The 14,351-nt window shown below is 46.6% G+C and overlaps 1 protein-coding gene across 1 annotated transcript; it reads right to left on the minus strand.

Annotated features, from left to right (window-relative positions):
* Positions 1-293: 293 nt before the first annotated feature.
* Positions 294-2,695, minus strand: LOC308062211 (uncharacterized protein). Its single transcript, XM_080383338.1, has 2 exons — positions 1,810-2,695; positions 294-1,779 (listed from the first exon to the last, which is right to left on the minus strand). Exon 2 carries the CDS (start codon positions 1,567-1,569, stop codon positions 349-351), a length of 1,221 nt encoding a protein of 406 aa, XP_080239464.1. The 5' UTR covers positions 1,570-1,779; positions 1,810-2,695; the 3' UTR covers positions 294-348.
* Between the last annotated feature and the right edge of the window lie 11,656 nt (positions 2,696-14,351).

Raw genomic sequence — 14,351 nt, forward strand, 5'->3', positions numbered from 1 at the left:
CCAAGGACACATAGTGCAAAGGTTACAAGGGGAAACAGGGTATTCTGTTGTTCTGAATCCCTTTCAGAGCCGATGGTCACAAGCAGTGACACAATGCGCATGTGCAGCCAGGAGCAGGCTGATGCGTTCCTCAGTTCAGCTTGCAAAAGCATCCCTTGCCGTCTGGCAAAGGCACGGAGCTGCAGAAAGTAGCAGCAGGGACCCAGGCCAAGGAGTCCCCATTTTCTGAGTGAGAAGGTGAAGAATGAGGATCAGGACCAACCCCACATGAAAGAAAAAGAAACATGTGGCACCTTTGGTTACTTTCCGAAGTATGACAGGTACCAATGACAAGCACACTTTTTGTCTTCAGAAACGTGCTCCGCCGCTGTGCTTCTTGGCCAGGGATGCACGGGAAGCGCCCTCGTGCCTGCCCTGCGCTTGCCTTGCAGGCAGGGAGAGCTGACAAGGGGCAGCTCCTGATGGGGCAGCGAGCCTGGAGCCCTGCCAGGCAGAGGCTGTTCTGCACAAGCGAGAACCCTTGGGGAGATAGTGCCAAGGGCAGAGCAGAGCTGGCTCACGGTACAAAGCGGCAATGGGCGAGAGAGTCCGAGAGAGCCGGGGCACGAGCGGTGCCTCGGGGGTGCGGGAGCAGCAGGCGAGAACCTGGCCGAAAGGGCTCGGAGGAGCCCTGACAAGGGGCTGTGCTCGGTGCGACAGAGGACAAGAAGCAACCTGCGGGGGCCGGACTGGGGCCCCCCCAGGAGCCTCAAAAGCTTCCTCCCCCCGGGTGCGGGGCACGAGGCCACCTTCGTGGAGCACGAGCAGCGGGCACCCAGCCAGAATGGCCCAAAGGAGCCCTGGCCAGGGGCCCTGCGCGGTGCTGCAGAGGCAGGCAAAAAACCCCCGGGGCGGGACGCTTGGTAGCCCACCGCGGGGGAAAAAAAGCCTTCCTCCCCCCAGCTGCGGGGCACGAGAGGCCACCTTCGCGGTGCACGAGCAGCAGGCGGTGACCTGGCCCGAGGGACCCGAGGAGCCCTGACAAGTGGTCGCGCTCAGTGCTGCAGAGGAAGGCGAAAAACCCCCGGGGGCCAGTGCCAATGTGCCCCGGGGGAAAATTCCTTCCTGACCCCAGGCAGCGCTGGCGATCGGCTGTTCCCTGAGCACGTGAGCGGAACCTGCTTCCTCGTCCCACGGGCTGGGCACGCCTCCCGGGAGATGCCAAGCCTCTCCCTCTGACCTGGAGCCATCGCAGGGGCTTCCAAGAGTGGACAAATGCCTGCGGTCTGACCGACCTTGGAAGCCAGAATCCCTCCCACACCTGATGGGACACCAGTGGGTGCTCCAAAGCTCCGGGACCCCTGGCAATACCTCTGCATCTTGTTTCTTACGGCTGCTGCCCCTGGCTCCACGGGGATGAGGACGGCGAGCCCTGCGGCGCTCCTCAAGAAGGCGTTCCCGTGGTGTTGCCACCGCTGTCCAGCTGAGAAGGCCCGACAGCCTTGGGCACCCCCGGGGGTGGGTGGTTCTTCTCCTCTCCTGAGGGGCTGGTGTCTGTTCCCCGAAGGCTGAAACAACATCTCCACCCATCAGATGGGCTTTGGCCGTGGCCCTGCCGGGAGCTGCCCTTGCAGCGGAGAAGCTCCAGCAGCCTCGTCCAGGCTCCAGGCTCCCTCCCTCAGCCCCCAGGGAATTCCATGATTCCCTCGAGGGCTCCCTCTCGGGTGCCTTCAGGCCGGTGCCAGGCCAGCTCTGGCAGGGCGACACAGGACGATGCCCCTTTTATACTCCCCCGGGGCACTGTGACAGCGCGTTGCCGGGTGACGGCACTGTGACATGGGGTAACACAGGGGTGACAGTTGCCCCATGCGCAGCCCCACCCCCACCCAACACCCTTGGGAGGAATGGCCCGGGGGGCTGTCCCTGCCCTTGGTGGCCATGCACGGGGCACAGCTGATGGGCGTCCCTGACGCCTCCTCTGCCACTCGGCTCCCGAGGACAAACCCTGGGCTGTTCCTCCTCTCTCAGGGCATGGCAGGGACCGTCCCTGCAGCCCAGAGCCAAGCCCTATCGCCTTCCCCTCTCTGCACCAGAGCTGATGTCCATGAGGCCACACAACAAGGAGGACCAGGGACACAAATCCTTTTCCGAGGGGATGACAGGGGATGGTTTCAGCAGCCACAGCCTGGAGGAAAGCCAAGTGTAGCCAGAGCCATAGGCTGGGGTGGACAGTGCCAGAAGACCACCATGGAAATGGCACAGGCTTTGCAAGAACAGTGAGTGGAAGTTACACTGGTGTGGTGGAAAGGCTGGTCATTTTCAGACCTAGACCATTTGGATCCATGCCCAAAGCACAGCCAGTCAAATGACAACTCTTGCAAATGGTAAAAGTAGCCCATTGCTGCTATCACCATCACATCGTCTTTTCCCACTGAAACTGAGCTGCACAGTTCTTCTGTTAAACCAACCCATTAGCCATGTTTATATGAGATACAAAATGCACTTCAGCCACAGGGTAAAACTTCCAGAACTCATTTGTGACTTTAACCTTCTGCAGAGAAGAGGGAGAGGGAGATATCTGTTGGAAGGGACCTACAGTGATCACCTAGTCCAAGTGCCTGACCACTTCAGGGCTGACCAAAAGTTCAAGCATAGTATTAAAGGCATTGTCCAAATGCTTCTTAAATACTGACAGGCATGGGACATTGGCCACCTCTCCAGGAAGCCTGTTCCAGAGTCTGACCACCCTCTCGGCAAAGATATATTTCCTCATGCCAAGTCCAAACCTCCCCTGGCAGACGCAGCTTTGAGCTGCTCCCACACGCCCTGGCAGTGGGTTCCAGGGAGCAGAGCTCAGCACGTCCCTCTCCACCTCCCTCCTCAGGCAGCTGCAGAGAGCGGTGAGGTTGCCCCTCAGCCTCCTTCCCTCCAAACTAGACAAATCCCGTGTCCTCAGCTGCCCCTCAGCCACCACGCCTCCCAGCCCCTTCACCAGCTTGGTTGCCCTCCTCTGGATGCAGCCAAGGACCTTCACAGCCTTTTTAAGTGGTGGGGCCCAGAAGTGCACACAGTGCTCCAGGTGAGGCCACCCCAGCGCTAAATACAGCGGGATAATCACCCCTTTGGGCCGGCTGGTTGTGCTGTGTTTGATGCACCCCAGGGTGGGGTTTGCCCCCTTGGCTGTCCGGGCACACTGCTGGCTGCTGCTGAGCCTCCTGGCAACCAGCACCCCCAGACCCCTTTCTGCGGGGCTGCTCTCCAGCCACTCTCCCAATTTATACTTATGTCTGACGTTATTCCATCCCAGGTACAGAATCCAGCATTTGTTCTTGTTTGATTTCATGCCATTGATGATTGCCCAATGTTCCAATCTATCTAGATACCTCTGCAAGGCCTCCTGTCCCTTGGGAAAGTCAACAGCATCTCCCACTTTAGTATCATCAGCAAACTCGCTAATGGTGCATTTAACTCCAGCATCCAAATAATTGATAAAAAGATTGAACAGAACTGGCCCTAGAACTGAACCCTGAAGACCACTGCTGGTGACTGCTCTCCAGCCAGATGTAGCCTCATTCACTACAACCCTTTGAGCTCTGCCTTTCAGCCAGTTCTTCACTCAGCGCACTGTCTACCTGTTCATCTCACAGTTGAACACCTTGTCCAGAAGGGTGCTGTGGGGGAAAGTACCAAAAGCCTTACTAAAATCCAGACAAACTACACCCACCACCTTCTCTTCATCCAGTATGCAGGTGACCTTATTGTAGAAAAATATTAAATTAGTTAAACGGGACTTTCCCTTTGTGAATCCATGTTGGCTGTGCCTGATGACTGTATTCTACTTTAAATGTCTTTCACTAACACCCAGTATGACATTCTGCATAATTTTTCCAGGTACTGAGGTTGGGCTAATGGGTGTGTAGTTTCCTGGGTCTTCCCTTATGCCCTTCTTGTAACTGGAATAATGTTGGACAGCTTCCCATCAGGGGGGACCTCCCCAGACTCCCAAGATGTTTGGTAGATGACTGAGAGGGATCCTGCCATAACATCCACTAGCTCCTACAGTACTCTGGGATGAAACCCATCAGGTCCCATGGATTTGTGAACATTCAGCTGATACAGCTAGTCCCTTACAATTTCATTGTCCACAAATGGAAAGTCACTGTTTCCACACTCACAGTGCTCTGACTCAGGGGACTGGGCAGCCCAAGGTCTAGCAATATTATTAAAGACTGAAGGAAATAAGCATTGAATGCCTTCACTGTTTCTTCATCCCTATCTGTCAGGTGACCAACTTCAACAATATCTTGGCTGGGTGATTGATAGTAGGCACTCACAATGATATCTGCTTTGCCTTCCATCCCCCTAACCATCACCTAGAGGCTCTCAACCACATCATTCCTAAACAAAGGGCTGCACAGTCAAACCTCTCACTTACATGCAGTGCAACTCCTTCACCTCACCTGCCCTGCCTAACCCTCCTGAAGGGCCTATCAACCCCCCATGCCATTTGCTTATCTCAGTTTATGGGAGGACATTCAGATCTTATCTAAAACCGTGGCAAATCTCCTTTCCCTTAGGATTTAATATTTTGAGTACTGAAAGAGTAAGGAAGGTACTGTTCTTGCCATTTTGAATTGTCAATTTGTCTTGTCAATTTGTGCCAAAATTGGTATGTACATTCAGACTATGTAAACAAGGGCATTTATACCACATACGTTCATTTGGTTGTGGTGATGCCAGAGGTGAAAGAAAGGGGTTTGGTTCCCGCTGCGTAAACTTTGCAGAGACTTGGAGAACATGCTGTTTATGGTGAGGTCTTAGAAAAAAGTCCTGCATTGTTTTGTGGGTTTTACCAGGTTTTCCCTTGCACTTCAATAGCTCCTTTCCTCCTTTGGTGTAGGAAAAGACCTGTTTCCATGATGTGTCCTTGCAGAAACCAAGTCTGTGTGAAGGAGGTATTAAAGTTTTACTTATTTCATGTTAGGAATAAGGCTTCTGTCTCAGGACTCGGGTCCCTCTGGTTTGTTGTCCTGATACATGCATGTTACCCAAACTTTGGTCATGAGGTCACAGAACTCAGCATTGTGCCCCACTGGGGTGTAGAAACCTTCTTGGCAAGCTGGAGCATGTTCCTTAACAAAACACATCTTTCCCCACTTCTCCCTAAGGTGCTCTGTACCAGTGAGTAACACCTACCTTGGTCATATTGCCTGCCTGCTGTAAATAACAGAAGCCACCTATGTGAGAGACAGAACTTCATTGAAATAGATTATTTTTTTTCCATTGGCTGCATTAAAATCCTAAACATTTCTTTGTCTCCCAAAACTCAGAAGCACCCCAAGATTAAGGGACAAGCCTTCATATAAAATGCAAAGGCTCTCCCCATTGTGGAAGTTTCTTATCTCAAAGAGATAATTGGTGAAAAATACATTGTTAGAGCATTCACCAGCACTGTCAGAGGTCTGTCATTTCCATTACAAGCCAGAGTACTGAAGATGAACCAGAATTACACTGTTATTGTCCCTTGTGTTAAAGCCAGCCCCAGCACAGAATATATCAACACACATACATTAACTATATTTTTAACTGAATTTGATCTCAGCTTACTCAAATTCAGAGAGTTGAATTGAGGGTGGACAAAAAAAAAAACAAAAAACAACAACCCACAAACAAGCCAAAAACCAGAAAAAAAGTTTGCTGTAAAGAAGGGGAAAAAAAAAAATTGTTCTAGCTATTCATATGGTCAAGAAATAGCCATTCAAACCAGCCAGGTTCGCAGAACAGATGATTTGGATACAGTGAGCCTGTTTTATAAGTAGTGCTTCTTGTAGTTTAGGTAGACTAAGAGGGGCCATAACTGTTCCTCGCTGTAACTACATCAGAACAGTATGTGCTAGAAAAGAGGAAGTTGAGGTGTATCTGTTGGTTTAATATACAAAGTCAGCTTTGTACAAAGTTGTAGCCGAATTTGCATACATTTACTTTAGAAATTACGTCACTACAGAGTTGTTGGATTGCTGATGCTGTCATGGTTGAATGTAGCAAATTCAGTCTTTCAAAGACTGACCGAGGGTGATCTTAAGAGCAGATAGGTTTGCTGCTGTCCCTGCTGCCACTGGAAAGCGATGCCAGAGACTCCACCGTCAATATCCCTTCTTCCAGTTTCCAGACAAACTCTTACAGTTAGTTATTCTTATGCCAACATTTTATTTTAGGCTAGACAATAATATTTCCTCCTTGCTCTTTGTTCCCCTCATGTACACTAACGGCAGTTACAGCCTCCTCATAGATACCTTTTTGCTAGACCATGTAAATCCTTTCTTGCAGTCCTCTCTCAAAGGGTTTTCAGTTTTCTGGGCACACTGTCCTGTCCTTCTGTGCACAGGGGTGTCTAGGACCATATGCAGTATTTCCTATGAGGACACACTGATGCTTTGCCCACAGCTATTGTTTTTCCCTCCTCTGCTGGAAAAGGATCACTTGATGTGATCCTAAGCTCATTTCTTCTATATTTTCCCTTTTCACAGACTATCACACAAGCATTCATAAGTAATCCTGTCTGTCATTAATTGTCACTATTATTTGTCCTCTACATCATGCTTCAAGAGAGTTTCCAGCCACCAGGAGAGCCAAATTCTGGAACAGACTCAACTCCTATGATGAGGTGGGGAGCAAAAATCCTAACTAGTTTTAAAACTCAGCCTGATAAATGAAGAGGAATATACGATGTGACTGCCTGAAATATCAGGAGTCTGGACCTCATGATCCGTGAGGACCTTCCTTATCCTGAGTCCAGAATTACTAAATATAATATATGATAGTCACTAAAAATATCTAGCTAATCACTCACATGCCAATAACATTTCAGGTGGAATTTTGAAGAGCAAGGATGAACTGAGTACCTAAGTCCCTTCAGCCCTATAGAAATCCCAGATGCTTTTAAATTACATTTATTTCTGTTTCCAGTAGTGCTTACAGAACTATTCATGGAGAAAGTTCTCATTTCCTGGTATTAATATGCTAAATGAGCACAACTGAAAGTTGTAGAATGAAAGGAGTATCTATATTTTAAATATGCAGAAATGAAAAATTAAGGAAAGATTAAGAATTCTGTGCAGTTGAAAAGCCAGAAACTGATCTCACCTCTCCCAATCCTCCCTGCAACATCTAATTTGTATGAACATCTCCCTTCCTGTGTTGTGCATCTACCGTGGAGTGAGTCAGAGGAGGCTGGATCAGGAAACCCATTTCCCATTTAGATCTGAAACCACTTGGCTCCACGGTAGTCAATCTCTGTTGCATAATGCAGACACCGAAAACAAGAACAGTCCTGAGGAAGTTGTCTCCTGTATTCCCGTGATTCCTGCTGTTCCTCAGTTGTCTCATTATTCCATTAGAATAGCATGGATATGATAATGAAAGTCTCGTTTAGGGTGGTGTTTTCTAAAAAGCCTACTGAAGTACTCAAATCTTATTTTTAGAAGTGAGAGGTATGTAGAAGTGAGATGTTTATGACTAGCTCCAGTGAAGAACCAAGATATTGAAAACATAGGTATAAATAGCAAAAAAGCAATACAAAATCACAGCTGAACACCCCCCTCCCCATTCAGCCCCTACCTGCCTTCCTTGGCCACCTGTAGTTGATTGTCAGGTTCCCTGGTTTCATGTATAAGTACTGAAGGACCACAACATTGGCCTGATGTCTGCCATGTGCCTATACTGAGCCGGGCTTCAGAAATCAGGTGTTTGACCCCCAGGGCTGCGAGGAGGGCAGAAGAAGAGGAGTGAGATGCCCAGATCACACACACACGGCAGGATGAAGCTTCCAAGATAGAAAGAAGTCCCAGGGCAGCCTAGGGATTACAACAAGCAGGATGTCAACTCAGGAACATAGCAAAGGTAATTTAGACCTAAGGCCAAATTCCTGCTCTGACTGAGGGGATCCCGTGTCCCCCAAGCACACCTCACCCCAGAGTTTCCCAGTTACCCCAAAAGGGGATATTTTCTTGCTTCAGATGTTCTGCTTAATAAAAAATCTAAATTCTTTAACTGAAAAATGCAAGAGCAAGACTTGGCAGTCTGACCCCTGTTGTAAGGATGGTCTATATGTTATCCAGTGAGTGTTTAACATAGAGTTCAGCATAGTGCTTACATTTCTTTTTGCATAAGTTCCTAAATCACTTCTGAAAACAGAACTTGGATGTTTTGACAATTCTGTCTTTTTTTATCTGTCTAATAGATTTTTGAATTCAACTAAAAGTCTTTACCACTATAATTTATTGTGGCAGTGAGTTCCGCAGATTAACTGTATGTGACATAAAAGAGCATTTTCTTTACCAGTTTTTAAATTTATTGCCTTTTAATTTAATTAGGTATCCTCCTGTGCCTCTTTCGCAAGACAGGATAAATAAGAGCACCTGCTGACCTTCTTTGTGCCATACATTATTTTATATACCTTTGTCATGTCACTTCTTATTAGTGTCTTTACTAAACTAAATAGCTATAATCTTTTTAATCTCTCCTATTATGGGATACTTTCCAACTTCTAATCGTTTGCTTTGCCCTTTCTGAAAAGTTCTTGGGTATTCAGGTCTCTCTAGGTATTCATTTAAAAGTAGCATATAATTTACAATAATTGTATCTTTAGAAAGTCTTGCATTGTTTAGACAACTAGGTTCCTTCTATTATCTATCCTTTCTCTACTGGTGCAGATTTATCAGGAAAACCGTGCCTCTGGGAATGATCTTTGTTGATAGCAATATTTGCAAACAAGAGAGAGATGAAGAATACATTATGTATTTGGGGCAACAATTTGGGGTGTACCCCAGCTCGGGACTGGTTTTACATTCACAATTAGTTTGAAACCGTAGTCAAATCCATCCCACACGCACCTCTCCAATGCCAATGCCCAGAGTGCGCTTCGGGCGACCTTATCAGACCTTCCTGTAACACTTTCTGCCAAGTTCCTTCCCAGCGACTCTGGGCTGGTGATTTCAATTCCTCTTTGTGGAGGTGGGTCCCAGCTGGCAGCTCGTGACTGGAAGTCCCAGCACTCAGCACCAGCCGCTCATCCAGCGCTCCCGGCTTGGGTTCCTGCTGTTGATGGAAACTAGAAAAGATAAAACTCCAGTTTCAGTATCTCTGAGTTATCACATTGGCTGAACAGATAGAAGTTCATGCAAGCATTGAACAGATAGCTCAGCGTAGTGTCAGTGCCAAAATGCAGCATATAGTTCAGGAGTTTGGGAGTTGTCGGAGCTTTCTTATCTCTCCCAAATATTTTTGGGTCCACAGTTTCGGGTTTTTTAGCAAGCAAGGAGGTTAGGTGAGCTCAGGTGGGATGCTAGCCCTAGCGTAAGATAATTTCTACCACCAGCACACAGCAGCACAGAACCAAGGTGTTCTCCTGATGTAACTCAACTTTGGCTGAGGAGGAATTATCTCCAGGTATTACAGTTCCTTGTCTGCATTTAGAAAGTACCTGTTCTGCACCCCATAAAGGTCTCACTGCCATCGTGACATTTGTTTTAGTGTTCAGACTCTGTTCTCAAACACCATAATTTAAACATTATAATCCCTTTGTCCAACTTAGTCACAAAGGCAACTTCCCACTATCTTCTTCCTTCAACCTCCCCAACAGAGACCAGCCTTCCCAGGGCCTGGTAGCTGTGCCACACCAGGGCTGAGGGACACAGCATCCCCCTAGATATTTAAGCTCTGCTAAGGGCGAACAGTCACAATGCCAGTTCATCCCACACCAACAGCTTCTGGTCTGCAGGCACTGAGAAGAAAATGAGTGAAAAATCTCACTCTCTTCTTTTACTTAAACAAAAAGACATCCTTTTTTCCACACAGACAGAAAGCTGAAGCTCTGGGTCCTCTCCAGTTGCCTAACTCCAGGCACCCAGTACCACTGGAGGTGCCATAGGCAGTGGTAAAACCCATGGCAGGTTGAGAGATACAACATGGAAACTCTGGCAGACCCTCACCCTTGTGGTCGGTACCTTGATACCAGCTGCTGCAGCCCAGTGCATGTCTAACAGCAATTCTTAGGCACTCAGGCTGAGCCTTTTCTCTGAAAATTTAGGCCAAAATCAAGCCCCCCAAAAATATTTTTTTGTGGAAAGTGGCTGACTATTCACAGCTTGGCTGTCTTAGAGCCAGCCTGTTAAAGAGCATCTAATCCCAACGATGGCTTTCTGGACACAGCACCCACTGGAAGGAGAAAAGAAAGCCCTGGCACAATCTCCTTTATGTAGGGGAAGTTCTAAAGCAACAGAGATCCCGAAATTGTGTAGGAAAACAGAGCCATCTACAGGGGAAACCACTCTGCTTGGGCATGAAAACGGATCCGATGAAGGAAAGCATAATTCTGGCAACCAACGCAAGGGCAGGACCAGCCAAATGCTGTGTTACCAGCAGAAAACTAAAGGTTAGGCAAATATTTTCTTTATAATAGAAGGTTTGTGAATCACGTTTAGAGTCTCTCAGACTCTTTTTATTTTATAGCCTTAGCAAGCCATTTCTATGGGCATTCAAGCAAAGCAACAACTTTTTTCCCCATGACTATATCCTCACATTACTGTTGCTAGTAATCACTGTAAGACACTTTCACTGGTACATACCTTGAGACAGGCTCTGTCTGAGGCTGTGGTCCCAGCCCACCTTTTCACACCCAGGTCCTTTCCATCAGTCCTCTGCTGCCCAGTTACCTGGGCATGCCCACACCGCATCAGAGACATGCAAGCTGGCAAGCAAGCTGTACCTAAGGTAATTGGCTACAGAAGATGTAAAACAACTCATCCTACCTGCTGTACAATGGAAAAAGGCAATGTCTGGCACTTTTTGGTATCTAATGGTGTGTGTTCAGTTCCCTGCTGGTGACTGTAACAACCAGTAGATAAATATTTGCAGTCTCACCAACAGCACAGGGAATGACTCCTAGTTGTCTTTCTGCCTCCATGGAAAAAAAAATCTCAGGGCTGAAGCCTCCTTAATTCATTTTCCCATTGTTTGACTGTCCCACTACAATGTCTTCAGCAGAGAAGACATCAAAGGAGAAAGAAAAGAAGGGAAAGAAGGGTTGGCTGAAAACAGTGACTGTTTGGACCAGGGTATCTGGAAGTCTTAAGATGCTGTAGGGAAGCAGCTGCTTAACATGCCATGTTAGGAAATATAAGATATAAGGTCTTCAGTGTCAGGGGCTGCTACAACTTAGGGAAACAGCTCTAAGAGTTTGCCCATGGCCAGATGATAAAGGATGTTTTGTTACGTTAACACAGGGGCCTCCATACTTAGCTGGATTAAGCCAATTAAAATGGCACGAAATCAATCTTTCTTTAAATACTTAAAAGCAGAGCAAAAATTAGGTTGAACAAACCCTCCCAAATTGATTTCCATTTCTGTAATGACTGATTTATGTGATATATAAAGTTCAGTTTTGTATCTAGCTGGACTTCTAAATGTTTGTATGTTCTTACTTACTCAATCATATTCTCTTGTAGGATTATTATTTTAAACTCATCCAGACCTGAGCTTTTTGAGTTATTAGAAAAAAATTCCATAGACTTACCTTCGGCTGAATTTAATAATAGTTTTAATTCGATTAAATCTAATTGAATTACATTAAATACATCCTGCAATTTTATAGGTACTGACTGAGCTGTACGGTCAATGGAACAAAGTCATCAGTGTAACAGTATAGCTTTGAGCTTTAATATTGCTGATATAGGTCATAATATAGGAAACTAGGACTTTTGTGGGTAGAAGAGATTTCCCTTGGCCTAGATAGTCTCAAGTTCTGCGTCAAAAAGTACAACGGTTTGTACTTTATAGCTTCCAGCTGGTTCAGGTATCACACACAGAGATACCAAACAACGACCCATCGTGAGATGGCTATTGACTGCAGTGGGAGCTGGGTGGTGTGGGAGGGTTAGAGAGGAGTATCATGTATACAGATTGTCTGGAGCCTTGCTAGCACAGGACAGCTTGGGTCTGCCACTCTCCCTGGCCAGTTATAGCCGAAGACAAAAACTAGCAAAAGATATTTTGAAACCTTTTTGAAAAGATTTTGCTGCTCTTTCTTCTGTTTTAACAATGAGTTTAAATGAAAAACACATGGCAATCAATTAGACAAGGACTGTAAGCTCTCCCAGACAAGGGCTGCTCCTTTTGTGTATACATACAGGGTAAGATATGTTGCTGTTAATTTTAACTATCTAGGAGTTGCATCTAGTCTAAAGCATTTGTCCAGGCTTCCGCTGAACTTTTTGCAGAGAGTACTTCTAAGCAATCCACCCCATCTGTCTTTGATGACATATATTTTAGGACTATGGAAAAGTTTTGCACTGACTCATACGTTGCCTCATATGAGCAAAAATGCTGTCTTAACCCCATCTCCTTGCCTTGCCACCCATCCAGTCCCAGTCACTCACAGCCTTAATAGGGAGGGGATCTCCTCTGTCAGGACAGCACTTTTGCATTCCTGCTACCACCCTGCTTGGTTAAAGTCAGTCCAACTGGGGGAAGAGAGCCTTGGGGAAGCTCAAAAATAATGGACTGAATTGTGGAGGTGGAGTGCTGTTCCCCAGGGGCTGACACTGCCAGAGGCAAGAAGTGTGCAAGCAAGGAAGGTGAAGACGGTAGAAGTCAAATACGTGTCTCTAAAAGGGGAGCTGGACCTGGAAAGGAAGGAGACAGCTCTAGAGCTTGATCTTCAGCCAGGTTGTGCAATTCTTCCTCCAGTGTGTCTGCAGCCGTTCTCTGCAATTCCACGTCGCCTGTGAATTCAACAAGCACTTTTTGTACTCCACCGCTCAAGTCACTAGTGAAAATACTGAACACCACCAGACCCAGGGCAGAACACTTTGATACCAATCCCAAGCTCAGCGGTGACGTGCTGACAACTCTACAGTTTCCGACCAGCTGCATACCTAAAGTGTTAGATCTCTTCTCCTTTTCAAGGTGTGTCAAAAAAATCTAGAATAGATACTTAATTGAAATGTGGTGCAAAATCAGATCTTACAGAAAGACGTGCCTAAAAGAAAGGTACTTGAGCAGCTAAAGTTTAGCAAATAGGATCAACACTGAGATTTTTACACGTGCATTTGTAGTCTTTTTGTGCTGTTGTCTGATAAAAGTCAGCAGCAGCTATTTCAATCGCTACAACAGCACTTCATGCCCAGAAATCGCCACTGAAAAAAAAGTCAATTGGCTTCCAAAGGCACAAATGTGGGAAAGAGGTCAAGAAAGCAATACTAAAGACCAACAGCTGTTTCATTCAGTATCCTAAACTTGGTTAAAACATATAACTTCCATTGACTGTTATTTTTTTCCTAAAGGCATAAGCATAAATCCAACTTAATGTTTGTATTTTTCATAGGATGCTGTGTCGGTTTCAGCTCATTGTAAAATATTCCTTCAGGAACAAATTCAGAGTAGGCAGGCTTGATACCTGCCTCTGATTTTTGGTAAAATAAAGATGGAACTCCTTCAGGTAATGGGAACTCAGAATAGGTATCTGGTTAATCAACCAAATTAGACAACAGCATAAAAACCTGGAAGTCAGTCGCATGGCAGGCATGTTGTCATTATGAGAACATAAACGTACATTTGGGAAAAGTGCAGGGACAGGGGCTTCTCTCAAAGATACTTTCTAGTAACAGGAAGAGAGGAAAGAAGTAATCTAAGGGATTATCTGCACTAGATAAAAGCACTTGGATAAAATCCCATGCCTATTAACAGCTCATCTCCAAGAAAACATAGTGGAGGCCATGGACAAGGCAAAAATGGATGTTTACCTCATATAAAATTTTCTTCCAGGCTCTTCCAGTAAGAGGAGGAGGACTAGATGAGGAAATCTGCAGGGAAGAGGTCTGCAGGGTTGCCCCTCTCCCACCCTAAACCATGATCCTTCTTTCCCCCACTGAGCTCAGCAAGCCTACGCCTACGTAATGCTCTCCCCATTCACGCTTTACTTTGTGCAAAAGCAGGGAGGTGAATTAGCTCACACTGCACTTAGTGGAAGGTTGTCAGTGGTTGGGGAAGCAACGGGGAGACAATTTTTTCTGCTCACCCTGGCTCAGAGTTTCAGGTTTTCCAAAACGCCAGACAAGCTCTTCAGTCAAACGTACAAATCTAACCTTCACTTCTGTTAATTCCACTGCACAAGCCTGAGGAGATGCCTCTACACTGCAGCATGAGTTCAAGGCTGGCACCATACGCACTGACCGCAAGTTTGATGCAAACTGGGCAGGACTGCAACAGATCCTCACCGGCCATCTGCGGAGGCAAAAGGGGAACAGAAGTCCTAACGGGCATAAGAGGTGTTCTCCATGAGTTCTCTCAACTGGGTTCCCTCTCCTGAGTTTGTT

Source organism: Falco punctatus (assembly GCF_963210335.1).
Source record: "Falco punctatus genome assembly, chromosome: 4".
Classification (NCBI taxonomy): domain Eukaryota; kingdom Metazoa; phylum Chordata; class Aves; order Falconiformes; family Falconidae; genus Falco; species Falco punctatus.